Genomic DNA, 27,523 nt, shown 5'->3' on the forward strand with positions numbered 1-27,523 from the left:
ATACGTCCATAATAATATATGATCACTGGTATATGTTGAGTTAAATTTGAGATATAATTAACCGTAATTGTTTTTGTATACTACAACTTGGCCCTCTGGCAGTGAGAATTAAATGACTGTGGCCATTGCTGTGACCAAAGTTGCCCGTCCCTGCCATGCACTGTATGATAGCAACCGGTGCGATCTCTATGCATGTAATAAAACTGTGTCAGTATGACTTCTGTTTGTCATGCAGTATGCTATCCCTTAAATTTTTTTTTGATATGATGAATATGTCAAACTTCATGTAGCACAAATATTGTAGCAGAAACTAAACAACAACTAACCCAGGAAGGTTTCAGGGGCAGCCTGCCGGAAATTTTTGGACGATTTTCAGGAGTGGATACTGTATGTGAAGACGTCTTAACTCTGATCTCTTGATTCTGGCTTCCATGTGGGTCCTAACAGAAGCAACAGGCCAGCTGGGTAGTAGGGGGGCCCATGCAGCACGGTCACTGCTGGGTGAATTTGTCGCGGGCTCCACATGGAGCAGCAGGTGAAAAGTTCCTTTATTAAGCTAATGGCCGTGAAATGACTGAAGGGGCCTGGGGAGACTGGGCAGGATGTGTAGTGTGACGGAGGCTCTCGGGGTGTTGTGGCGCTCGGGGCGTGCTCTGTTTGAAAAGCGAAGCCAGTGTTAAAACGCCTTTATCATGCAGTCTTACTAATGCCCAGCAGGGGTTCACTGAAATGTTTGCAAAGAAAAGTCTGATTCTATAGAAATCTATAAGAAAATGGTCTTACTTCTCGGTTAATTAACTCTTCAGAAGACGTTTTGATAATGACTTTATTGTATCAATCTTTATTTTTGAGTCTTTGATGCAACATGATGGTCATTTAGTAAATTGTTGTCCCATCTGGAGTCAAATTGTCGCTACCACAAGATTTAAAAAATAATTATTGTCCAGCATTTGGTTGTTCGAAAAGACACTCTGAGGAGTTGGAAGCAATTTTTTTCCTTTCCTTTTAAGCTGATTTGGTTTTCAGATACTTTTTACCAGCCAAAATCAGCATCCTAATAAATATAACAGTAATCAAAAATAATGGTAGCCCCTCTCTTAACCATAGACTTCATAAATCTTGGACGTAGTCGCAGTGATTCCACCCATTTTTCCCAGAAGAGGCATTTTGCACCCAAACGATAGAGGTCGCAGTATTGGAAATGTTGACTAAACCTAAATTTTGTTCCATTTAGAAGCAGAAAAAGAGGTGGAGCTAAGGCAAGTCTTCTGGCAGAGCTACAAAACAAGCTAACCACCTGTCTCAACCACTCCCCCAGTCATGTAAATATTTAACTCATTCCATACATTTCAAATAGAGAAATGGGCTGTTTGTGCCTCAAATGATTTCTGTACCAGGCTGTTAACATGTTTATTTCTGCTGGTCCAAATGAAAAACTCTTCAAAACGTTTGTCTGAGAAAACCATTAGGCAACACCCTCAGTGGCCATGTCCACCATACAGCCTGCTGTTTAATAAACAAGTGGACAGTTTGCTGATCAGTCTTGGCCACGGTTAAAAAGACAGAAGAACGTCTCTGAATGTAAGTCTCACTTTAAAAAGAAATTAGAGAACAAGTGTCAAGTGTGAAAAGCAACGAACTCTTAGCCTTAGAAGTGGAGAAACATGTTGAATAAATCAAATATAACCCACTCCATTCCCATGGCGTGATGACTGACAGTGTCCATTTGATTTACTGACCCACCTGCCGCTGATCAAATTTATGATCTGCTTTCATTGAGTGCAGTGGCCCACTCTCATGAATAATAAGCAGCTCGTCTAACAGAGCAGGGATTCTGTGGCTTGAATATCATGCAAGGTTAAACTGGTCAAACCACACACATCATTTCTACTTTTTCAGAATATTTTTCAGTACTTGGATCCTTTCTAACAGTTCTTACTCACTCACATATGTAGATAAACACAACAGATTGGTCAGGACGCCTGATGATCAATCATAGTACCTTTCAATGTCCTTTATGTTTGCTTACTTTCTACTAGAGCCCGACCGATTAATCGACCAGCCGATAATATTGGCTGATATAGCATAACAAGGGACTATCGGTATCGGCTATCATATCGCAGATATTTGCAGATGTCAATCGATTTATTTACCAGTCAAATATAAATTATTTTGAGTGTCATCGTGTTACACTGGTGGTTCTCTTTCACCAGCAGAAGGCGCTATATGGATTACAACAAGCATTATCACTCTGTAGAGTGTCAAGCGGTGATGCAAGTACGTGGACAGATACTTTCCAGTTGAGTGAAAATCTTGTCTGTCATATATCTTTTCCAGAAGTGTTTGATAACTGCATTTGAGGGATCACCGCAATACATGTGTATAAATATATCTATATCTACAGATCCAAACAAAGATCCAAGAGAGATATCGGCCAATATATATCGATATCGGACTTTTTTCTCCCCAATATCGGTATAGGCAAAACAAAATCGCATATGGGTCGGGCTCTACTTTCTACCCACACAAATTGACACCAAGGTGTGTTTACACAAGTATGCACTAAACAGTCTTTCATGCATTGCCAGTTAACTGTTCCCATAACACACACACACTTTTTTAAACTTGTAAACATGTACAAAAGAATAAAGGCCGTTTAGTTAAGATTTTAAAGAGAAGGCTGCCATGTTTTTCTGTTAATGAGTCCTCTTTTTGAAAATGGCTAATGTAAGATGTGATTATTAAAGCTTGCATAACCACTTTCCTGGCATCCTCAGTGGAGGCCTTTAGCCTCCTGACCATCAGCTACAAGGTGCCCGCTTGCAGTCCAAGTACAACTCTCTTCCTTCATAAAATCAAAAGAGATGAGTGTGTACTGATAAATTAGATTTAAAGCACAAAGACTCGCAACACTATGGCTCCCAAAGATATACTCATACGCATTAAAGAACACAACGTTTCAAGCCCGACCGGGTTCTCCATCAGGTGCTGTACAAAATAAACAGGTTCAGGTGTTATTTATCAAAACCATGAGTCCAACCCGTGGGTTTTATTTTTTACAGCACCTGATGGAGAGCGCGGTCAGGCTTGAAACGTTGTGTTCTTTACTGTGTATAGCAATTAAATAAGTATCTTTGGGAGCCATAGTGGCAATATAATAATAATGGTGTTGATGGGATTGTTTGTCTTTTGCAGCTGGCCTCAAGTAGATATTTATAACGTCAGTTTTTTACACTTTTCTTTTTTTGGCTTCACTTTTCAACTTGGGATGTTGCCACTTGTGTGCAGCACAAAAGAAGAGATAAAAAAGACAACGTGTTACTCATGCTGCAAACTCCAAAAAAAAAAAAAATGATCAGACCTGTCCAGATGAATATTTATCAGGGCTGAATTTTGTCCCCAGCGTGACCTCGCCCATGTGACTCCAAAAAATGCCTCAGAGTTGAGCTGGCATGACTGTTACAGGATTTGTTTACTCATGATACATGAGTCCAATGGTTGGAAGATTCTGGGTGCAGTGAAACATAGAAACCCCTTGTGGTTGAAATGGGCTCATGGAAATGGGAGCTGGGCAAGTTGGCCGAAGAATAAAATCTCTGATTTTTTCTCACCCAACTCTATTGACAATTTGAATGGATTTATTTTTCTTCTAAAAAATAGATTTATATGGAAATTACAAAGACAAATTTCTTTTAGCCAAAATAGTTTTTAGGTGAGCATTTAAGCACTCTTTCGCTCTCTAAAAATTTAACCATACCAATACGATTAAAACCATGAGGGTCTGTGTCCATTAACAGCCATTTTTGTGCTGGCAGCGTTCACGACCTCAGTTTCAGTGTTCTTCAACCTTGCGCTAATTGTTGCTAGGTTGCGAAAGTTAACTTCCACTTCCCTTGGTTGCAACCACGCTTGGTCTGTTTAAAAAAAAAAGTTCCGTATATGGTAAATATTTTCTTTTATGCAATTGACCACTGTTATGAAGCTCGCCGCATGTATGGACGCCCCAGTCCTCATCACAGCGGCTGTGGGTTTGAATTCAACCTCGGCCCTTTGCTGCATGTCATCCCCAACTCTCTCCTGCCAATTTCTTCAGCTGTCCTATCTAATAAAGGCAAACACCGGCAGAAAATATAACTTCAAAAAGATGAGTCATATTGGTTTCTCCTCCACCATTGTTGTTGGCAAAGCTGATGTCCCTCCCCTTCTTGGTTTTCATTGGTTGTTGAGGAAGACGGGACATCGACGATCATAGTGGTGTAACTAAAGTTGGAACTATTTTTTAAACTTAGAGTGTAGTGACAAAAAAACAGCTGAGGTCATTTCTGTGCTCAAGATACTGAGAACTGAAAACCCTTAACTGCATTGATTTTGTTTTGAATATAGGCGCTGCTCGCACAAAAAGATCAATCTATGGACACAGGCCCTTAAAAAGTATTGTCAGGGACGTTTTAATCAATGGAGGAAGACACTGGGAACATCTGCTTATTTTCATCAATTGATTATTAAAGTTTTATTTCAGATATTTTGGCGACATGGTAAACATGTTAGTGTTGATCTTTTTTTATGTGTAAAATCAAAACACTCACCATCACATCTCCACCTGCCCAATCCAGCTGCCTACTTCCAACGGAGTGAGGACCAGCTTCACTGAGCCCTTTGAAAAGACGATGAGAGACGAGTAGCAGGGAGGGAGGGTGAGAGAGTGGGCGTGTGTGCATGTGTTTGTGTGTGCAGCGGAGAGGGAGAGAGAGAGAGATAGAGAGAGAGAGAGAATAGAGGGAGGGAGGGAGGCGCTGCATCAACCCGGCATACAGCAGCAGCAGCAGCAGCAGCAGGCTGGGCTTAGGGATCTATTGTTCCCTATTTTATTACTGCCAGACCTTGTTGTCTCTCATTAAGGTTCCAGGAAAGAAAGAGAAACGGAGAGGACGAGGAGAGCAAGCAGACACCTCAGCGCCTGTTCGCCTGGGATTACTTCTTCTTGGACGCACTGGTGTGGACAAAGCAGAAGCAGAAAACACACACTTTGAGTCCAGCACTCTACCTCGTGGCCAGGCTTGTTTTTTTTTTTTCTCCTCTTCACTGCATTGGGAACTACTGTACTCCCCGTGTGGTGGCCATGGGGCTGGCCGGCAGAGCCATGGGGACGTTGGGGGTCTCGAGAGGGGCACCGCTCCTCTCTCTCTGCAGGATAGTGCTGCTCTTTCTCTCCATCTGGGAGCTGGATGCACAAGCCGATGTGGAAACTAAACCTCTGTACATCTGGCAGACAGGTACGGTCCTACCCTCTCTACTCTTTCCTTTTTTTCGGGTCCTGATGCTGGAGATGCTGACGTCCCATCCTCGACTACTTTTGCAGCATTGATGCAATATTAATATGCAGATGATTGTGAACACAACAGAGTGCAGGGGAGCCAATGAACTTGCGTAAAGTGTTTTTCTTTGTGGCTTTTGATTGATTTAATCTCATTAAATTTCTTCAAACGAACCCTCGTATAAAGCAAAAGTTTCTCCCCTACACCGTCATCTTGCATGTGGCAGAGGTTGATGCATTGGAGCCATCTTGCTACTGTATAGTGTGGTAACATATTTACTGCAGTCCCTGAGGTGAAGGTCTCTTTGCCCCCGGACTCGGGTGAGAAGAGCATCGCTGTGCTGTCGGTCTTTTGGCTGCGCTTTTTCCCCGTCCTGGGCTGAGGCAGCTGGGAATCCTCAGCTGCCCCGCGCTGCTACTGAGCTCATTTATCACAGTTTGACATGTGTGCAATTGATGAAATGGTGTGTGCACTGTAGCTGCATGTGGCTCCTTTATGAGTGGGGGGGGGACGGGGGGGGGGGACGGAACACAAGCATGCTGCAGAGGTGCCGGGTAAAGCCCACTTTAGTATTTTGGTGCTGATGCAGGTGTTTGATTTGTGTAAAAGCACCTCAGTGGTTGGTGTTAATGAGTACAGTAGCTTTACAGTGAAAGCAGGCTTGGTGTAGAATGAACGCCCCCCCCCTCTGCTGCTGTTGTTCTGGGTGGTGCCTCACCGGTCGAGGCTCATTCACTGTGAGAGAGCAGCACATGGTCAGAAGAACACAATACTGATGAACAGTCAAGGAGGCAGAGTGAAGGAGTGGGAGAAGGGGGGGGGGGGGGGATGGAGGAGAAGGAGTGATGGGAAAAGGAGTAAGGGGGATTGAACACCCCCACCCCCCCTACCCATCGGGACAGGAGTGCCCTTTGGGTGCAGCTGGAGATCAATGTTCTCTTTCTCTACTGTCTAATCTCTCTGTTTCCCTGGATCAATGTACTGGTTTCTCTGGGATCCTGCAACCCCCTCACCACTGGGAGCTGATCAATGGGCATAGTCCTGGAAACGCAGCTCAGTCTGTACGGGATCAATGCTGGCTTTGGGTGGAGTCTAAAATGTAATCTATACTTGTTATTAATCCGTCTTCAGACTGTGCAGGATGTAAATTCCTTAATGCTTTTAGAGACAGACTGAAATTAATGTGTGCTCCACCCCATGCTGCTTATTGAGTGCTGACGAATCAACAGAGAAACACTTCCTTTATTGGACACTCGATACTTTTCAATACCACAATTTTCTAGAACGATAAAATCTCCATCATGTTAATGATCGATGAGATCATGAGATCTGTACCTTTAAAAAAAAAAAATCATCAAATCTTCAGTCATATTTCTAACCAAAAGAAAGAGAGCACTGTCTTAATCGCACAAAAACATTCACAGTTTGCAGGAGTTTGTCTGCAATTATTGAATGTAAAAACAAGAAATCCCCAACCATAGGACTTCTGTATCTGTTGCCACGGTATCGAAACATGCATCAACATTGTCTGAATGTTACTAGTATAATATCAAAATGTTAAAATTCTAGTTTCCTGACAACCCTAGTGTCTGGTGAGTGTGTTGATAAACAGAGAGAAGATATTATCCTCTGCAGGGACAGCTTCTTATAAGTTTACTCCAGAGGGTTTGAATGTGTTAGTGCTGTTATGTGATTGAATGGAATATTTTTGTGGGTGGGGCCTAAAAAGGGTACGTTACAGGGCTGATTGACTACGGCAAAAAAAATCCTAATTTCGATTGCGTTGATTGATTCTGAGATCAGGATTATTAAACACGATTACTCATTGATTTTACAACGTCTGCATCACATGCAATTATCCTACTTAAACACTCTCAACACTTTAACATTCTGATCCATGTTTTTTGAGGTAGTGGTGATGAAGCGAGGAGGTTCCTGGTTTGAATCCCTGTCTGACAGGAGCCTCTCTGTGTCTGCATGTTCTCCCCGTGTATTATTGGGTTCTCTCCGGGTACTCCGGCTTCCTCCCACAGTCTAAAGACATGCTCGTTAGGTTAATGTGTGTTGGTGTGAATGTGAGTGTGGCTGGTAACCCCGCCTCTCACCCAATGACACCTCGTATCGGCTCCAGCCCTCTGCGACCCCGAACGGGAAAAGTGGTATAGATAATGGATGGATGGACTGTGAGTTAATGCTTATCAGTTATGAGACTTTGCATGTCCCCACCTACTGTGTGACACCAACACAGGTGAAGTGAAGGTTGCACTTTGAGCCTGCAGAGGCTAAAAGACGACTCATTCCTGGTAGTTTTGGACAGACTGGTCACTCACCATCACTATATAACAAACTGTGACTCTCGCTGGACGTTGGAAAACGAAGCTTAAATAATTGTGACTTGATTTCAACACACTTGTACAACCTGGGCGGTTGCCAAAAAAGATATGAAAATGAAAACATTGCGATATGCATCACATTTGTAGCATAAAAAACTCAGCTTAGAGAATTCATGTTTCTGTATTTTTCTTGGCTGCAGATGATCAGACATGATGCCATGATTGATGCTGCTGTTATGATCAGCAGCTCATGAATCACAGGGAAAGTTTCATTCAATTTTATTGACATGTCATCAGGTCATCAAACCTTTATAAAAACATTCTTAATATATCTAACAGTCATCAAAATGAACAATCACGTTACAGAGTTTAGTCAGCACAACGTTCGCAAAGCAGAAAAACTAGCCTCCACTTTACGATGAAAGAAAGCCTGGCTGTAAACGGGCAGAAAGCAGACTTATGAACTTCCATAAGCTAAAAGTCTAATGTGTCATTCTCCCAGCGGAGCACCAAAGTTCACATGCTGCCGTCACTCAACCACTGCCACGTAATACGCCCACTCAGAGGACTCGGGCTTACATAAAATATGTCCAAAAGCAGCTTTTTCTGCTTTTGATCACACTGATTGCATCCTTACTAACAGTAAAACAGTAAAAAAATCTCTTTCTTTTTTTTAACTTCAAAGGCAAATAAATAATTTAAGTTTATATCTAAAGTTGTTACTTCTCAGTTACTGTTAAGCAGTCGGCTTTTCTTTTCAAAGCAGAAAGATGCTTTACTTTCTTTTATTTGGGCAAAATAACAGCAGAGTTCCAGAAATATTTAATTGCCGTTTCCTATTTTCCCCATCCTGAGGGAGCAAAATTTAGCAGAGGAGGGAAACGCAGAGCTTGTTAGCTCTGGAAGTATTCAGTGCCAAAACCTACATTTATAATGAACGTAATGTTTCTGCTCAGAAAGCAGAACACTCTCTGTTGTTGTACCTTTTTTAAAGGATGATCTTTAGTTTCCTTCTCCTCACTGGTGTTATTGTTTATTCGCTGCATTGTTCACACCCTGTGCAAAGGAATGGAAATCCTGTGGTATTATGTGCCGTACCTCCCACCGAGTTAAGGCAGGGGAGGAGATTAAGGGTAGAGAAACCAGAGCAGATTGGCCAGACAAAGTTAACCTAGATACAGTATAGACATGTTTATGTGTGTCTCCTCTTGGCTTAAGTGTGTCGGCACTTGGCTCCCCGATGCCAGTTTGGCTCGCTCTCTGCACCGTGGCACCGTTGAATGCTTGATGATTTTTTCTGTTGCATTATGTTGGCGCGCTCTTGTCTTTGATGTGACAGTTCTGGTGCGAGCTTTGCTTCCTCTCAGAGCTGAGATGCTTCCCCATGTGCTCAAAACAACAATGCAGGATTTATTATTTTTTTTTAACACGTTAGCACCTCTCGTCTGTAAGGGAGGGGCAGGAGGAATAAAAACTCTGTGACATCTTGGAAAGGGAGGTTTGTAAGGGGGAGTATTATTTATATCTTTGCTGGAGTTAAATCCATGCCTCTGGTGGGGATGGGCGGCTGTAATCAGCCACTGGAGTAATATAGGAGGGTGGGTTCTGAAGAGGCTGCTGTTCCCAGCAATAACGGCGAAAGTGGCGAGGGAATGAGTCTTATTTCACTGGATGCACTGCTGAAATATGAGTATTTAATCCATTTAATCATCCCCAGTGGATTACCACAAAGCTGATGTGTAACCAGGCCAAAGATGCAACATGAAACAAACAGATGAGTCATGTGTTTCACATTAGGCCCCTGCACTACCTGCATATGTACGGAAGTTTAACACAGCGTGCAATCTGGCGCTGTGCGTGATGTCTTTTGGCAAAAGACTTGCTGGTATTATGTCAGTGTTTGGAGCGCAGAAGCCACAGACAGAAGGTCGGGGATTAGATTCCTGGTCCTCTCTGAGAGCGCTTTGACTCGTACTCTGACTTGGCTTCCTTCTTAATCGTCGTACTCGAAAGAATCCTCTCAAAATATGTTTTTAATAAATCCAAGAAGAACTCTGTTTGAATTAGATTTACAGAGCAAAATTCCAAGAATAAAAGATCTTACGTTATTAGAGAAACATGCTGAGGGAATGTTTGCCTGGATTGCACAGGATACACTGTTTCCTCCAGTGAGTGCCAGCGGAGCAGATTTTTAACATTAAATTAACAAATACTCTGTTTTACTGTAATTATTCTTTTAAAAAAAAAAACACCCTTAAATATTGCTAAAATGTAGTTTGATTGGAAGTTTACTCTAATAGAATATACTGCATGTTATTATTAACAGAAGCACAGGGGGAACAAGTCTCATGGTTTAATTGTTTTTACCTCCATATCACTGAGAGGGACTTTGAGGATTCAGAAAACATGCAAACTTTAAAAGAAAGAATAAAGTCAAATGTCAGTTTGTAGAGTTGTCATCTCTTAACCGGAAGGTCTGGGATTTGACAAAGTGTGAAGTCCCGCCATTTCCGGATTTTGATAAATCAGTGAGGAGGAAGTGACAAAGACAAATGTGGTGGTGTTCCAAAAGTTTAACTGTTTTCACTAAGAGCACTGAACACAGTGGTTTTGTGCTAAGGATTGCTGAGCGCTGACAGTGCAGAATACACTGAACTGCATTGGTTTCGTATATAAAATAGTTGCTGCCAACGCAAACAAGGCAGTTATGGTGCGTTCCATTTCCCTCTGCTCAACGACTCAACAGTGACAGCAAGAAAACCTCAGGCTGCACTAACATCCATTACTAAAATGTGCCTGTAAAATAATAGAGTCAGTCCAACGCTCTTAGAGTGTCCGACTATTGGACGTACATTTTGACTTCCTGAAAGAGACCCGTCATGTTTCCAGACAAATCAGGTAGTCTGGGTCACTCTACTGTTGGATTATCATGTTTCACATTTTACAGATCCGCCTCTCGCTTCAGCTTTGACCTGCTGCCCTCACAGTGACTGTTGGTGCACACAGATTTTTTGGTACAATCCTTACAAATTGTCTGATCATCCGACTGCTCGACTTTTTCCATGGACTGATTCAAACCCTTTGAAGACCTCTGAACGTGAGACCCACAGTTGTAATAACATGGAATTATCCTTAAAAATCCCCCTCGAAAAGTTCAGGGACATAAATCTCTCAAAACGGCGTCGCGTTGTTACACACTGCCTCCACAAAGCAGCATCCAGACGTTCAGATTTGAGCTCTGCACATGCACTCCAGGGTGTGGGTAGAGATTTAGAGTTGCACAAGAAAAGACACAGAAAGTAAATTAGAACCAGAACTTGTTTTTTATACTTATGGGAGGGAAATATAGACAAAGAAAGTAGCATCAGTTCCCCACCAGTGACTGATCCTCTCCACTTGCACACTTTTGGACAAAAAGCAATGGTCTTTAATGGTCTAAAAAACCTACTGGCTTACAGCGGGGCGCTTAACACTCCTTGGTACGGAGCGGGACAACAAAGGTCTCTGCAGGGACGGACAAACCGGAGAGATGAGCGATGCTAATTAGTGGGGCTGTCCGCCTGTCCAGACCCAGTTAGCTTCAGGAAGACGCAATGAATGGAGGCCTTTTTTGATGTGTGTGTAAATCACACACACACACACACACACACAGAAAACCACACAGTGTCTCTGTGTTGTCCTCATGCAGCTCTGTTCGGGCCGTCTGTCACAGATGCCCGTGTCCGTGTGGTGCACAATAGAAAGAGGGAGATTCACCTCGAGACACATGGCCCGTTCTTTGTTCCTAATGTGATGTCACTAAACAACCCCACCACCCCACCCCCCCTCCTCCTCTTTCCATTAAACACCAAACTCCTCCCTCTCTCAAGGTGAACTTTAACCTCAGAGCTGAGAGGGGTCTCGTGAGGGCATCAGCAGTGACAAGGAGGCGGGGGTGGTGGGTAAAGTGAAGCAGCTTCTCCAGATCAAGTGTCAAGTGCTCCATTCAGCTTTTTACACCAGAAAATTAAATCAGCGTCCGGAGGAGGTCGACTGATTTAAAGATACAGTGATAAAAAATATTGAGAGTACAGTAGCAGACATTGGTCAATGCATATGGAGAAGGTCTCTTTTGCCCAGATTTGGATAGACCTACCCTTGCACCCACAGAGGTAGATCTATGATGTGATTAGCCTAGCGTAGCATCCAGACTGTAAACACAGACCTGCTAGTCTGCATCAGAAATTCCAGTAATCTTTCATTTAGAAGATTTTTATCTGCAGCTTTACTGAAGTGCACATACAGCTGGCCTCATCGTCCCTGAAGCCCAGCGGAAGAGCATCGGAGAAAAGCCGAACCTTAATCTGCTTCATTCAGTGATTTTACTGTTATTCTAATGTGTCTGTTTTGTTTTGGAGAACAGGAGACCTCTGTGGATAATTCTGCATCCAAGGGATGAACAGATAAGGGTCATTTAGGTCGTGTTGCTCCTGCATTGCGCTTGTGTAAAATGAGCAGCTTAGAAATATCAAAATGAAGAGATTTTACTGGCAAAATGTGACTGACCTATAGACATTGAGGGTCAGATCTCTGTAAATATATTGTAGCATCTGTTAGGAGAGTTTTTACTCCTACCTTCTGTTGTTGTGCAAATATGATTGTTAAATTCATTGAGGGGCATAATGTGTAATTTATAAGACATGTAATGTAAATATGTAAATGTACCTATTATGCACTTTCAATAATATATGCTCTATTATCACACCAACATCAACTCACCATCATGCAGAATCAGTGGGAGCCCTGAGCTTGTTTCCCTGCAACTGCACGGTCCCATCTGGGGGTGATGGGAGACAGTGACACTCAAAGTGTGTTTTTTTATGTTCAGTCTACTCCGTGATCTTGTTTTGGTTGCTTGTTACTGCAGAAAAAACCCCGCTTCACAAAGATATGATGTTGGAAAAGAAAGCAGAACTTTCAGTGCTTTTGTGGCGATGTCAGGATATTCTGCCTTGACTTTAATCCAGAATGTAAGGAGGTTTGAAGTTGTCTTAAACATACTTTCAAGGCCACAAATCATTTGCAATCTCAACCTTTTCAAAGAAGCTCTTCAGTGACGTTCGTTTTTTTGGGTCATTTTTGCGAGGGTTAGCTTGCCTATGCCTATGATTCATGGAAAAGACGCACGACTGAGTCAATTTTTCAAAATAAAACACCCAGAAGACTATGAAAGTAAAAATACATAACATTTTAGACAAGTTTATTCTTTCTTTGCGGTCAAGTACGAAATTATCCGCGGCCCGGTGGTTGGGGACCTTTGATTTAACCGACCGTTATTCTGGTGCTGACTAGTGAGGGTTGACTAAATGTGCACATCCCTAGTTTTCAGTCTTTATGCTAAGATGAGATAGGATGAACATTTTTGCACAACAAAACTGATCGTTCATCTCATTTTACAGTGAAAGCAAACAAGCATGTTTCCTGTTTGCTAAAATGTACGACTGTAATTCAGCATGTGCAGCGATGTGGGATGGAAACTCTTTTTTTTGCTCTCTCTCTCTTTTTTGAGAGCCACTGATGTGGAGCACACTTTACAATGAAAACATATGGATGTTCACAAGTGATTAAAAGGTGTTTGTTGTTGTGAACAGACACTCGAGCGTCAGATTGGCCTGCGCAGACGGAGCTGGAGGAGTATTATCAAGGCATAATGGAGGCGGGTGAAATTATTTCTGTTTTTCCTGGGATTCATCAAGTGCCAAATTGCTGCTATTATTCAGTGCGGGTTTGAAGAAGCTGCATCCAGCTGTTCTATTCCGCCTGGCAAACCGCCCCAGGTGGAGGAGGGATGTGTGTGTGTTTAAACCGTCATACACACAGGTGCATGCAGAGCTCAGTGCTGTGTCTTTGTCTCTTTTCTCTGCAGTCTGCTGTCTGTATTCGACCCCGTTATCCCCATTACATTAAAACATTTTTATTTATTACTGTACCAACATGACGCCTATCTTCCCCTGACATCATGCTCAGGGCGAGAAGCTCAAACTAAGATAAGATAGGAGGGAGAAATCCAGAGGGGTATTAGGCAATATGTCAAGGTATGAGAACCTCCTATATAAGTTGAAAACTCTCGGCGAGTCTAGATGTGATTGAATGGTTATGTTAGCAGTTAGCTAACCATTGGGGATGGGCTAATATTTACAAGGTGATGATATGTAGATAAAATTAGCATAAAATAATAAGGGGCATAATGCTAATCTCAACTGTAATCTGACACTAAAGCAAAGAAAAAATCTTCCCATTGTAGGCTATAATAACATAATACTTTAGCAAGGCATGGTTAGCGTTCAGCTAATTTGCTAGGTAGTGGCTGAATGCTAACATATGCCATTGTCCTTCAGTTGGTAACTGGTTATTTAATATATTATTTTGAAAGACTGCTGGCAGATTTCCGGTTGTATCGTTTACACTTTTCAAAAGGTAAAGTTAGCATTGAGCTAGAGTCTAGCTAACAGTAACATTATCCAGGAAATGACTGAATGCTAACATTGGCCAGACCCATGGTAGGCCTTTTTTAAAAGTTGTATTTTAGAATTGGTTGTCTTTCTTATTTTTTTTCTTTTTTTTTTTTACTGAAGCCTATATTCTTTTAAAAGGTTATGTTAGCATTTAGCTAAAAACATAGCTGGTGGCTGAATGCTAACGTTAGCCTTTGTCTGATGGAAGCTAGCTGGTTATCAAATATTTAGTTTTTACCTAAGATTCAGCCCAATAGCCATTCAGATGAGTCTGTTCACTCCCTTTTCAGTCACTAAGGAAGTGTTTGGATGGTAATGATTTATCAAGTGTCCTATAGTATGACTGAAACCTGAAAAGCAGACATGGACGTTGTGCTTTTGAGCTTCCCACCCAGATTGTGATGTCTGTGTGAATATGCTCAATTTTCTCCTCCTCTTTTTTTCTTACTTGACAAGTAAAAAAAGAATGTATAATCAGGTATTTTAAAACCCTCAACACCCTCACAAAGGCTGAAAGACACCCCATGTCTCACCCACCTCTCTGCAATTTTATGCTCTTTCTTTTATTTCTGTCTCACTAACAGCATGTACACACACACACACACACACACACACACACACACACACACACACACACACACACACACACACACACACACACACACACACAGCAACGCACACAGGGATGGGCTTTGTGCAGAGTGTGCCTCATTACTCCCAGTGAGAGGGCTGACAGTGGGGGAGGAGTGGTACTGTCAGTATCCCACCTACAGGCAGTGGACACGGGGAGGCTGAGTAATTACACAGGAGTGGGGTTTGTTCGATCCAGGTGCGACTCCACTGCATGGCTGCCACCTTGTCTGTTCACCGACAAAAGGGCCAGCGCTGACAACATGCGCACACACACTGATGTTTGAGTGATAAATGTGTTTACAGATGTATGTGGCAGACAACGGTCAATTATTTACAAGGGTGTGTGTCTCGAGTGAGAGGTCACAAAATCCATGAGATGACAGTCAGATGGCCAAACAACAAATTTGTGGCGACATCACGGCCCCTCTCTTAAGTTTGACGCTGTTTTCAGGCCAAAAGTGAAGCAAATTTTCATTTTGTTTATCTTGCAAGTTTGACCCCTGGATAATTTTTATCAATGAGGACTGTAAACTGTAAAGAACCAACCACTGTGTCTGTGTCTCGTAATGTCATCTGGAGTCGCACACAGCTCTGCTAAAGTCTCGCGTTTTCCAGGAACGGTGTCTTGATTGACTTTATTGCAAACTCCAGCTACTTGAGGTTGACTGGTGCTAATTTTAATGACCTCTTAGCCGGGATTATAAATTACCAAGAATTTGAGGCTGGAAACCATCGGCTGTGGAGCGCCTGTCCACCTGTCAGTTGCAGTTTCACTGTTTCTAGCAAGTCGCATATCAACTGAAATGTGGCTCAATGCAGCAAAATAACCAGATTTTGCTGTTATTAAATTTCTATAGATGGATTTAAAGGACGCTGAAATAACTGTATTTGATTGTAGATTTTTCGAGACTGAATTCGAGCTTTGTTAGGACTAAGCAAAGAACCCTAAATGGTTTACTGTTTGGATTTCTGGTGCTTCGTCAGGACATCAAGATAAATTCATATTGCTGTTATGCTTCGCTTTTAGTCCAATCACTGTAAGGCAGTCCTAGAAGTAGGGTGGTTCTTAAGATTGGCCTTTACAAATTTCAAAGCTTTGAATCTGAAAACTTTAAGTCTGGACCCAAGTGGTGTTCTAGTTAAAAGACCCTGTCTGAGGTCTCTTTGGATATATCTAAAAGCTGGATTATAAAAAATTAAAACTCAGTACTTCTGTCATTTTAGTGGTAAAATGGTTTCTCACTAACAAACAGACCTCATGATGAAACAGTCATAAGAACACTGGCAGGTATGGGGAGTAATGTTCACTAAGAGGGATCCCTGTTCTTTGCCAGGGAGCTGTTTGTGTGTGGCCGTAGCAGAACAATACCACATTACAACAAACTAACCACATTACAGTGATAAGCTTGGTCTTCCTGTTCTGAGATAAACCCTTGTTTCCCTGCAGCCTAACCCTTGCTCCCTGTGTGGCTTGAGTAGCCCTGCTTGGTAACGTGCTGGAGGATTGGCCTAAGCAGCATAAAGAGCTTTTCACCAACCTGCTTCTTCCTCTCCATGTCAACATCTATTAACGCTCACCTCAAGCTAAAGCTAACCTGACATATGATCTAAAAACACTGCCGGTGCTCTGTACGTTGATATCGTCGGTTCTTGGAGAGTTAACAGATTAAAATAGATATCCACAGAAGCAGATGCATTGAGTGCTTTAGGTCACATGTAATGCATCTAAGAATCCATAATACATTCATGTTCACAGGTGTCAATTCATCCATGTTCATTTTGTGTTTAAATAAGGATGGGCTCAGAGTGCAGGGCCCGCATTCACAAAGATGCTCAGAAAACTCTCAGAGAGCTCCAAACTTAGTTTAAAAAAATCCTATCAAGGAGTCCTAGAAGTGATTTAGAAGCATCTCGGAGAAACCTCGAGCGAGGAAGGGGCAGAGCTTTTATCTTAATCAGGAGGTGTGGTCGAACCTGTTGCTAGGTATGGACACATTTTTTTCAAAAGCTGTGATTGGTTGATCCAAAAAAAATGACAAAAAAGTGCTCTCGAAATGATCATGGAAGGACTGAAGGGCCCAATCAATGATTGATTGATTCTAGTAAGAGCAGCTGAATTTTAGGCAGCACTTTCAGTCCAAGACAAATTTCCTCAAGGGGACAATAAAGTGTATCGTATTGAAGAAAGTCCAAGATGGACTGAAACATCTGTATAAATACTTTTTGTTTGCTCAGCCCAATGATGGTTCAATAATAATATTCTTCCTAAATGTTGTTTCCCTTGAGGAGTTCTCTTTGAGGACAAAACCTTAGAAAATTCTTAAATAATTACATTATTCTAAAAATTGTGGTGGAGCAACTCGTAGTACTTATGAAGAAGCTTTGTGAATACGGCCCCAGGTGATTTAAAACTTGGGGTGAATTTTGGGTAGTATCTCATATGGGGAGAAACTATCTTAAATTTCAAATATGCACCAACAAGATTTCAAATTGGCTCCTTTGTAGCAGAGCGAGCAACATACCAACTGGTGTAAACTTGTTTGGTCCTAGACTTAACGCCGGACAGCATCGAGTCTAATCTGTAAATTACTGACATAATCATCCAGATCTTAAAACATAAATATCAAACTGATTGAAAGATCAGAGAGGCTTTAATAAGTCTACAAGTTTGATGTCAGGGCTTTACAGATCCAGTCTCAGACGATGGACTGCAGCGGCATAGTTTTGCTTAAGTTTAGTGGCTGAAAACAAATATCAAAGAGCCTGGAGTCAGGTGATTAAAACGTATGTTTCTGTTATGTAGTCCACATAGTTTCTATCTATAAGGATTGAGGAGTCTTGGGTACATGCAGGAAAACAGCCTGTGGGTAGAAAAGAGGTGGAGCAGATTGTCCAAAACAAAACCAAAACCAATCAACTATTGCTCTCTTTAAAAACTCTTTAAACAACTAATGCTCAATCAAAATTGATAACATTCTCATGTCCAATTTGGACTCTACTCCATTCTCAAGTTGCCAGTCAGATTGATCAGCTCACTGAAGAAGAGGTCTTGACCTGAATATCCAATACCAGTTATCGGGATAGTTGTCTGCTACACAGGAAGCCCTGAAATATTGGCCGTTTCCCCAAGAGTCTAAATCCTCACCAGACAATAGCCCATTGGTTCCAAGATTGACTTAAGTTTAATGCAATCAGAGTGCTTTGTTAAGGCCAATGGAGATGTTAGTCGTGGTTAAAAAGAGTAAATGGTGATGGATCGTAGTCGATTACATTAAAAATCAGTCTCTGTCAGAGCTGAAATCTAAATCTCACAATAAGTCAAAGAATCAGGAAAGTACATGTCGGTTAACCTGCTTTGTTGAAAAGTTTCCATTTGTCTTCTCTTATGTGCACGGATGTTAAATGGGGAGGTCTTAGTTTTGTGTTGATGGTGCTTAACCAGATGATAAAATGGTTTTAATGGTGGAGTCGTGTGGTAGAAGGCGATCAGACCTAGGCATGTTAGAGTTAAATGTAATGGAGTCTCTAAGCTACAAGACTGCTGGCAGAACCTCAATGACACACATACACAGGCACTGATAAGGTGGATAGTACTATTTTGGCTCCCTGTGATGTGGTATAAATAGCCAAGGCGCTGACACAAGCAGAGATTCACCTGGCAGTCAAAAATGTGCAGCTAAGACAAATAAGATGGAGTGCACATGAGCGTGGACACAACCACACATACTCAAAGGGAGTGAGAAAGAAATGAGACATACTTAGAATGACTCTGATGCCGTCAGAAAAATACAATCTTATTTCATGGGGAGGGAATCTAAAAGACATTTATATAGATCTACAGTGCCAGTGAATACTTGGCCTGATTTGCAGCAGGGAAGTCCAGGACAGGAAATCGGACGAATGGTGGTGAAATTTGGTATGACCCTGCATAGTTTTTAAATATAGATTCAGGTTCATGAAAAAAAGTTGACCTTTGGCAAACCATCTCCATTGGGTAAATATTTCACCTAGGCATACACTTTAATGATGCTTTAAATCTAAATAACTTGATTTCAATGCAAATATTTTTGGGATAATTGTATGTGGGCAATGCGGTCCATCACAAGGTATCTCAAAGACCCATTGCTGCCTGTAGTAGCCTTTCATTCGCTGTAGATGTTAATGGTCACCAGAGCTTTATTTCCAGTATTTTTGGTGTCCCGTATAGCCTTTGAGTACCAACTGTGAGGTCTATTCTTCCACTTGTTGACAAGGTATATTCAACACTTAAACCCGTGGTACACATGAACTCTAACATCTACCTGTTCTTCATGTTGAGATCTTCATTTCCCCAAGAGGATGAACCTTCTGACTATTTTACCCTGGTGCAATTTCCTCTAGTGCCAACATGAAACCAAAGCTTTTGTATGCACTAAACAATATCAAAATTAATAAAAATATTTAAATGCAAAAGTGCTTATTCATGATCCCCTGAGGCTACACACACTCTGGTCCATGCCAAGATGTCTCAAACACATTGTGCAGGATTACAATGAATTATTCTTATCTTATTCTTAATGAATGATTAGAAAAAGTTCCACTTGTTTGCTAAAGAACATTTTTGTCCAGTGTCATTAAAGTCTTATCTTTGAATTATATGTATTGTTTTTTGGTGAGCATGCTTTTAGCTAATCATGATCTACAGGGGCGATGCTAATATGTTTGGAGGTACTAGATTTGTATGATTACCAATGCCCAATAAAAGTATAAAAATGTGAATGACAGATTCATGTTCCTGAAGGATGAAACTTTTTCATGTAGTTTACGTCCTGTTTGGCCCCCTGCAGGACAAACTTTGTGCACAGGACATCTTGATTGTCTGAAAGTTGTTTCATTTGCTGAGAATTCTGATTTCCAGGATGTTATGATTTGAGACTGCGACTTTCCACAAGCAAACCCGATAAAATGCTAATTTTGGACATAACACTCTCCCAGAGAATCAGAACTCAGCGTACAGTGTCGTTGTAGTATCCAACACTTATCATCGTGGTTAGTCATGAATACTGCATTTCAGCCTGCAGGAGGGTTTGCGTTTCTAGTCTTGCTTTGAATTGAACTAAATTAAACTTATTTCAGTTCAGTTGAGGGAGAGAAAGATAAAACGAGAAAAGTGAAATATTTCTCTTTTTTACCAGCAAGCAACTCAGAAACTCCCTTAAATAGCACTTTAACTGCAGTCAGCGCTGCATTATTCATCAAGTCTCGGAGGCAGCTGCTCCCTGGAAGACACAAACACAGTTACACCAGTCGTCCCCGATCTAATGAGGCCCCGAGGAGGCCACTGAAGTCAAAACACAACCAGCTCCCTGCGACTGAGCTGACTGCTTCACGGTCAAAAGAGTCAGACTAACCCTTTTAATAAAAGATAGTTCAGTGGTAACGCTAAAAGGAGGAGACGCTCCCTCCTCCGTGGAAGAGGGGTTAAATTCAGGTCTCGGTTCAGAGTATTAAATATTTGCTGGCTCTGTGTCACAGCAGTGCCACTTGAAATCTTTCATACTCCACATTTTTTCACTCAATCAAATCCACTAATTAAGATGAGAGGATGTCGTTTCCTTAAAGAGCTTTTTAAATGATTGATTCAAGTAGGAAAAAAAAACAGAATATTTGAAGAATGGAGTCCACATTAGTGGCATTTTAAATAATAAATTTAAATCTAATCAGTGATTACAAAGAGTCTCATCGAGCCAATTAAAGCATCTTACAAGACTGTATGGGTTGTGAATCAGCGTCACAACGTTCTCATCTTTTTCTCATATGTTGTGTTTTTATTCGGATCCTGTGCATGCAATATGGGATATGTGCAATTAGGGACCTGTGCATCGATTCAACATCGGTATCGGCCGATAGCAGCTCTGTTGACAGACGTCAGCAAATAAGTTGGCAGTAACCGGTGTCAGTAGTTGATGTTTATTTGTTGTGTCAAATCAATTTAATGCTGACATCTAGTACACCTAACTACTGATTCAGAGAAGAGGGGTTAATTGGGAAGATGAAGTCACCTCGGATTTGTTTTCAAACATGAGAGAACATGGTGGCATGGTGGGAGTCTTACACCAACAGAAGTCATGACACAAACAATATCGGAATCGGCCATCAGCTAACATCATTATCGTATCAGCCCTGATTTTCCCAATCTCTGCAACTCTACGTGCAATACATGTTTGTGTTTTTTTATTGGCATGTGCTTACATGTAGATTGTGGTTTGTTCTTATTGTTCTTATTTATTAATGCTACCTTGAAACCATTAAATATGTGCAGTGATGAGTCCCTAAGTAGACGATAATGTGCATCGTATTGTACTGTAATATACCGTAATGTTACTTATGTCATATCGTATCATATCATATCGTATGATATCATAAATCGTATGATATAGTTTTTGACATGACATTGACTCTACTTCTCCATTTTTCTGGAGGTTAATTCTGTAATTTTATAAAAGTGAATCAATTCTTAAGAGCACTGTGGGAAACCCTGCTATAAGATTTTTGAATAAACAGTTAATTTATTGATTTCACTGTTTTTTGTGTGTGTATCTCCATGAATAGAATTTCCTCTGATTAAACTTTGGCACAGGTTCTGATTCTATTTTTGGGTTTTGTTCTTGTGAAGGACTGTATTTAGCAGCGGGTGATCAGGCTCTTAAGTTCTCATATAACTGGGTCATATCCGTGTCACAACACATAATCTGACATGAATCAAACTCAGCGGTCGATCAGGACCGGTCAGGGAGCTCTGCGGGGATCTTCAGTGCACTGTTGGGCAGATTTAGAGAACGTGTCTCTGACCTTGATCTATGGACGGAGCTGTTTCCTACTTGATGATGCAGATTAAATTACTAAGAGATGAGTCTTGTCATCCTGAAGCTACAGCAGTAAAACATGAGACAACACAGCTTCCTGTCTAATAATAAACACTCCTGAGTAGATTTTGCACAGAATCCCTGAAGCATATGTAAATGTGTGCAGAGTGCGATCCAAACATTATTAACAGGAACAATATGTGCAGACTGAAAAAGTGATTGAAGTGTTGATATGGGTGGGAGCGAAGCTGTGCGAATCTTTTTTCTGTATTTCTTGTGTTAGAAGAGAGATTAAAGCAACTTTCAGGCAGCGTGTCTGTTACTCATGCTAAAATATTGTTTTACTTTCATCACCTGAGCACGAAGCTCAGTGTTTAATGAGGATACAGATGGCTTCGAATGATCTGCAGAAATCAGCAGGTAGCTTTAGCTGGAAAGAGACGTAAAAGCTGCAGTAATGGAGTTTATTTTTGCCCACTTGGAGTTAATATGTGTGTTTATTAATCCCCTTATGAAGGTCAAACATGCTAGTATGTCCTGTTTGCAAATCTAGGAACATAAATCTTTTCAGCCAAATTTTAGCAAAATGACCCTTCTTTGTGTTCATTTTTTGTTTCCACGTACTTTATGAATCCCTTCTCTATCCACTATCCTCTTAAATAATGAATCTTAAGCTGCGCTGATTTAGCTCAATTTAATTGTAGGCACCCCATAGACAGAGCTTACCATCCTTGAGGCATTGGTAGCAGGTTTTAGTCCTGGCCCTGACCCTGACCCTTGATGAATGTTGGAGTAGCCAGCGGTAAAGTTGGTTGTCTCTCAACCGATGGTCGGGGATTTGATCTCCGGCTCATGCAGCCACTTGCTCTCGCTGCTTTGTCGGTGGTGTGTGAATGTGCAGCCTCTACCAGCAGTGTGTGAATGTGTAGGTGTGACCTGCGGTTTAAAAACGCTTTCAGTACTCAGAAGACAAGAAAAGTGCTCTTCAAACTTACCATTTACCAAGTCTGCCTCATTCACTCCACCTTTCCTGTCTGTCTTCAGCTTTCAAAATGACAAAATGCAACAAAAAAAGAAACAAAAAATGATCATGAATATTAAACTAAAGCTCTGTAATTTGCAGATCATCCTGTTAATTCTGAGCCAATTTTGAGGTCTTACCTTAAGTTTGACGCAGGCACTGTGCACATTTTGTGGCAATTGGGTTTGTCGGAAGTTGATAACTGTAATGGAAAAAGTTATAAAGTCAATAGTCGATAACCTAGAGGTTATGTTGTGCCCCATGTACAGAGGCAATAGTCGTCATTACAGCGGCTGTGGGTTTGGTTCTAACCTCCCCAACTCTCTACTCCTTACATTTCCTGTCTCTCTTCAGCTGTCCTGTCCAATAAAAGAAGAAATGCCTAAGAAATAACTTTTAAAAAGTTATAAAGTCTACAGGGGGGAATGAAGGGGTAACACAATACAGGACTTTTATTCAAGAGAGCATGAAACATAGTCCCTGTTGAGTTATTACTTTAAACCCAACAGTAATGGGTTTCCCAAACTTAACCAAGTACTTCGCCAAAGAGAAGGTTATATGTTACCCATTTGTACAAAAGTAGGTTTACAGACCTTTAAAAAGAATCTCAAAGGTGAATACAGAGCCAACTTTTTTCAGTTGTAATCGACAACTTGGGATCAGAAAATGTTGGATATCTGGAGGAGTAACAGGAAAAACTGTGGCTCACTTTTCATCTGAAGATATCATCTAGAGAATTGTGCGGAGATGGATGGTGTTGATATCGAGGTTGTTTACTTCTTTTCTTTGTATACTTTCCCTCCCTGACCTGAATTAGTTCATGACCCAGATCTATTTGTCTGGGCTCAGAGTAAACACTTTACCTCTTCAATAGTGGATGAGATAACAGAGCTGTTCAGGCGCCAAGGTTGCATCTTCCTCCGTCTATTCTTTAGCTGTAGCGCCACTACATCCGCTGAGACTGAACGCATACCTTCAGAGCACAAGGAAAGAAATGTATGTGTGAAAAAGACAAACTTTGTGGATAAAGACGCTGGTTTTTATTCGTGTCATTTTTCATCTATGGGTGTCTAAGGGCCTGGAGTTAAGTGAGTTACAGGCAGCGGTCGATTCATCACACTTATGGCAGTCACGGAGCTCCCTGAAGGAACGCTCTTTCAAATCATCCTCCTCTTTCTTCCATATGATGCACCATTACCCACAAACCACCTGCCGCACTTCGACACCTCTGGCTCATCAGGTTTACAGAAAAGGACTCGCTGGTTGATGGCTCTGTGTGGACCTGTTGGCCTCGTAATAGTCTGGAAAGTGCATCCAAACAAAAATGAACTGTTCGATTTTTTTTTTTTTTTTACAGTTGTTATTGCCGGCCCTGATGATGGAGATAACTGCATCTCAAGGTTTTCATTATCAGATTGAGTTACAAACCTGGGGGCTTGAATGTCTTCACATTGTGTTCCAGTGAGACATGCATCCTTTATCCATGATTTTCCTAATCAGCTGTACAGACTTGAATACACATCATGCTGAGACAGGGTAAATCTTCCCGGGAGCTTAAATCTCTGCTCAGCAAAATCCACCACAGACTGCTGTTTGAATAATGAATTGAATTTTGGCCCGTTTGTGGTGTGAAATGGGAAAGCCTGTTGCATTATTTATGGTAAGGGTTCATCCTCTGGGGTCCATGATAACAATTAATCAGTTTCATGGCAAACTAGTCTGCCAATCCCGTTAATTTGGATCCCATTCATTATCATTTTATGATTTAGCTTCCACCAGATATTTCAAGGCTTCTGTTATATCCATACCTTTCAGGCTTCACACAGGGAAGCTGCTGTGGCTCAATTGGTAGAGTCGGTCGCCTCTCAACTGGAAGTTTGGGGATTCGATCCCCAGCTCCTGCAGCCAAATTTCCGATGTGTCCTTGGGCAAGACACTTAACCCCAAGTGGCTCCCGCTGCTTTGTCGGTGGTGTGTGAATGTGTACGAATGGGATTAGTTAATACTGATGGTCACTTTACATAGCAGCCTGTGTATGTTTAGGTGTGACCTGCGGTGGTAAAGTGCTTTGGGAAAACTAGAAAACCATATACAAGCTCAAGTCCATTGACCATTGACCCATTTACCAAGTCTACCCCATTCACTCAAAGTGGGGCAAGGCCATTTTTCTACTGTTTTTCACAAATGATTACTTGCTAAAGTTTGTTTGACAGCAACATTTTCATCAAGGATTCAATGAAATTTTCTTTTGCATCAATTTACAAATTCTGACTGATTTTGAAATTCTTTCATGATTATTTGCAAACACTCGTGCTGTTCTCCTTAACACCCATAGCAGTTTGCCATCTTACACCGGCTCAGATCACAGAGCTGCCTGAGATTCTGCCGCTCCCTTTAGAGCCTGCATGTGAACACATTCTATTTTGGTGTTGTTCTGGAGGTACTTTTCTTTGATCCCCCAAAAAAATGGGCCACAATGGACAAAGAATATCTGGGGCAGGACTTCCTATTCCATGTGTTTTTGTACGCTCCATTTTGTATTTTAAGACTCGAGAACGGTGTTATTAATTGGATATTTAGAAATTAACAAAGAACATCATTGTGAGCAGACGATAAATGATCTCTTCTAGATCAGCATTGTTTCCTGTGCTTTCCACCTCTTTTTCATCTACACATTCAGGGCCACATTTAATCAAGGACTTTGCTCCTTTTGCCACTGCTTTACCTGTGGTAATGAAACATAAAAGACACAGCCCAATTTCAAAAGCACACACAACGACTTAAATGTACCCCAGAGCAAATGCTGCTATTAGCAGACGCAATGTATTCTTTTGTGAATTTGTCCCTGGGTGTTTAACATACAAACAAGAGCCTACAAATTTAGCAAAACACATGCAGAATTCCTTCTTCAGGGAAAACTTGCCTTTAACAGTTACCAATACAAGGAAATCACAACTGGAGTTCTGTCTAAGAATTAAGCATACCTGCAAAGATGAAATCAAACTAAATAAGTGTCGTGTCCTGTTGACACAGCATGGGACCACCATAACAACATATTTCTGACGTAATGGTTCTTTATCTCTTATTGCATCTTCCCAAATGAACCTTTTAAACTCTATCTGATGAAGGAAGGAAACTGTGACAGTTGTGCAGCGCGACTGAAGTGAACAGCCGTGCCAGCAGGAGCAGCAGCTAATCTGAAAAGCTTACAACCTTTACTACAGCCAGATTCAGGTCAGGGATCATTTCATTCTCATTCCACCAAGGTGGCACACTGAAACGAAAGTGGACGCCTTGTCCTGCTACACACACATATTACAATTACGTACAAACATTTGGTTTTAGACGACACACGAGCAACTAGACACGCAGGACCTTTTGGCAAACATGATTTATCACATGTAGGGCTGCATTAGTCGTGTTAATCTCCTCCTGCGTTTCACTCTCATCTCAACCTGGAGCCTTATCTGATTCAGCATCTGTTGTCGCTCCATCGGCTATCGACTGTGTGGAACCTCTAAATACACAAACAGATACTGAGACGCTAAGACACAAAGCAGGGTATATCACCTTAGGTCATTTGTTTTTTTTATCATATTTTTGGCATCGCTTGCTGAAATGACCCCTTCATACAAAGTTGAAATAATGAACATCCACATTAAGGGCTTTGATTTTATTTAAAAAGAAACACTCACTCCTTCTTCAGAATCCTTCATGTCTCAATAAAGGAGGTGAAAAGGCAAAGCCGGAGTCGGGTTGAAAGACTGTTTATAACTCTAATGACTGCGCATACACTAATTTCCACACCCTGCTGATATAAATATGCATGGTTGGATTATTCAATACAGAACCTGTTTGAGATGCTTTAAGAGGATTTGAAGAGCAGGTAAAAGGCACTTCTGCTCCTGATTTACAAGCTTTTCTGCTCCGTTTAGCGCTGTGTTGAAAGGTGTTCAGTCGTTCCAATGACTCATAAACTGACAGCCTATTTACAAACAGTCCGTAATCCCTACCAGATAGGATATTTTTAGGATGGATCTCATTTTATCCCGTTTAACCTAAATTCTCTCGTGCATACTGTTTCTGCTCGCTGTGACTCCGTTCAGCTGTCCTGAATACAACACGCCATGACACTTTCTTTTTTTTTTTGGTTGCTATGGTTGCACCGATTAGGTCTTTGAAGATATAATTAAACACATCAGACAAGTTTTAATTATTTTTAAAGGTACTCAGGGGAATTCATAAAGAAAACCCAGAATGTGTTCATAGCTAAACTCCTCAACCAGTCAGCGACTCATGACTGTTTTAGATTTATCTTCTTTCAGTTTTACCTGCAGCTTTGTCTTTCTTGTGACGCCTCTAAAACTGCAATTCCACTAAAATGTTGTTAGGATACATCAGGATACGATGCTTACTAGTTAGCAGTTGCCTTCAAGGTGTTGCTAATGCTGGCTGGAGCACACAGCACACCATGGACTGTGTGTAAAAAACTGATTGGAGTGACCTATTTTCAAAAGTGTAGCCAATCAGAGGTGGCTCCACTGGATGCACAAAGAAGTCTGATTTTCTAGAAGTCGATGGTCCTTCTTCTCAGTCGATTTATTCCCTCAGTAAACATTTTCCTGATAACTTCATGGTCTCAATCTCCAGTTAGCTTCAAGCCTTTTCCATCACAGCTTGATGACTGTTGTGTAAACTTTAAAGTCAAATAGACAATAGAGCAGGCTCGCCATCATGGAGATCTGAAAAAGAACGTTGTGGCAGCATCGATTTCAGATCATAAATATTAAATATGTTTATTTTCTTACCTGTCGTAATAATAATCCTGTTTCGTGAGGGGTACCCCTTGGACAGCCGAGCACGCACTATGTGGATTGTAACG

At 41.3% G+C, this 27,523-nt stretch overlaps 1 protein-coding gene across 1 annotated transcript in view; it reads left to right on the forward strand.

Annotated features, from left to right (window-relative positions):
- The first annotated feature begins 4,817 nt into the window (after positions 1-4,817).
- The window catches only part of thsd7aa (thrombospondin, type I, domain containing 7Aa), a 143,730-nt gene continuing 121,024 nt past the window's right edge, over positions 4,818-27,523 (forward strand). The window contains exon 1 of the mRNA XM_020638651.2: positions 4,818-5,273. Coding sequence (XP_020494307.2) covers positions 5,120-5,273 — 154 coding nt within the window. The 5' untranslated portion in view covers positions 4,818-5,119. The remainder of the gene's footprint in view (positions 5,274-27,523) is intronic.

This window comes from Labrus bergylta, chromosome 19, assembly GCF_963930695.1.
Source record: "Labrus bergylta chromosome 19, fLabBer1.1, whole genome shotgun sequence".
NCBI lineage: Eukaryota > Metazoa > Chordata > Actinopteri > Labriformes > Labridae > Labrus > Labrus bergylta.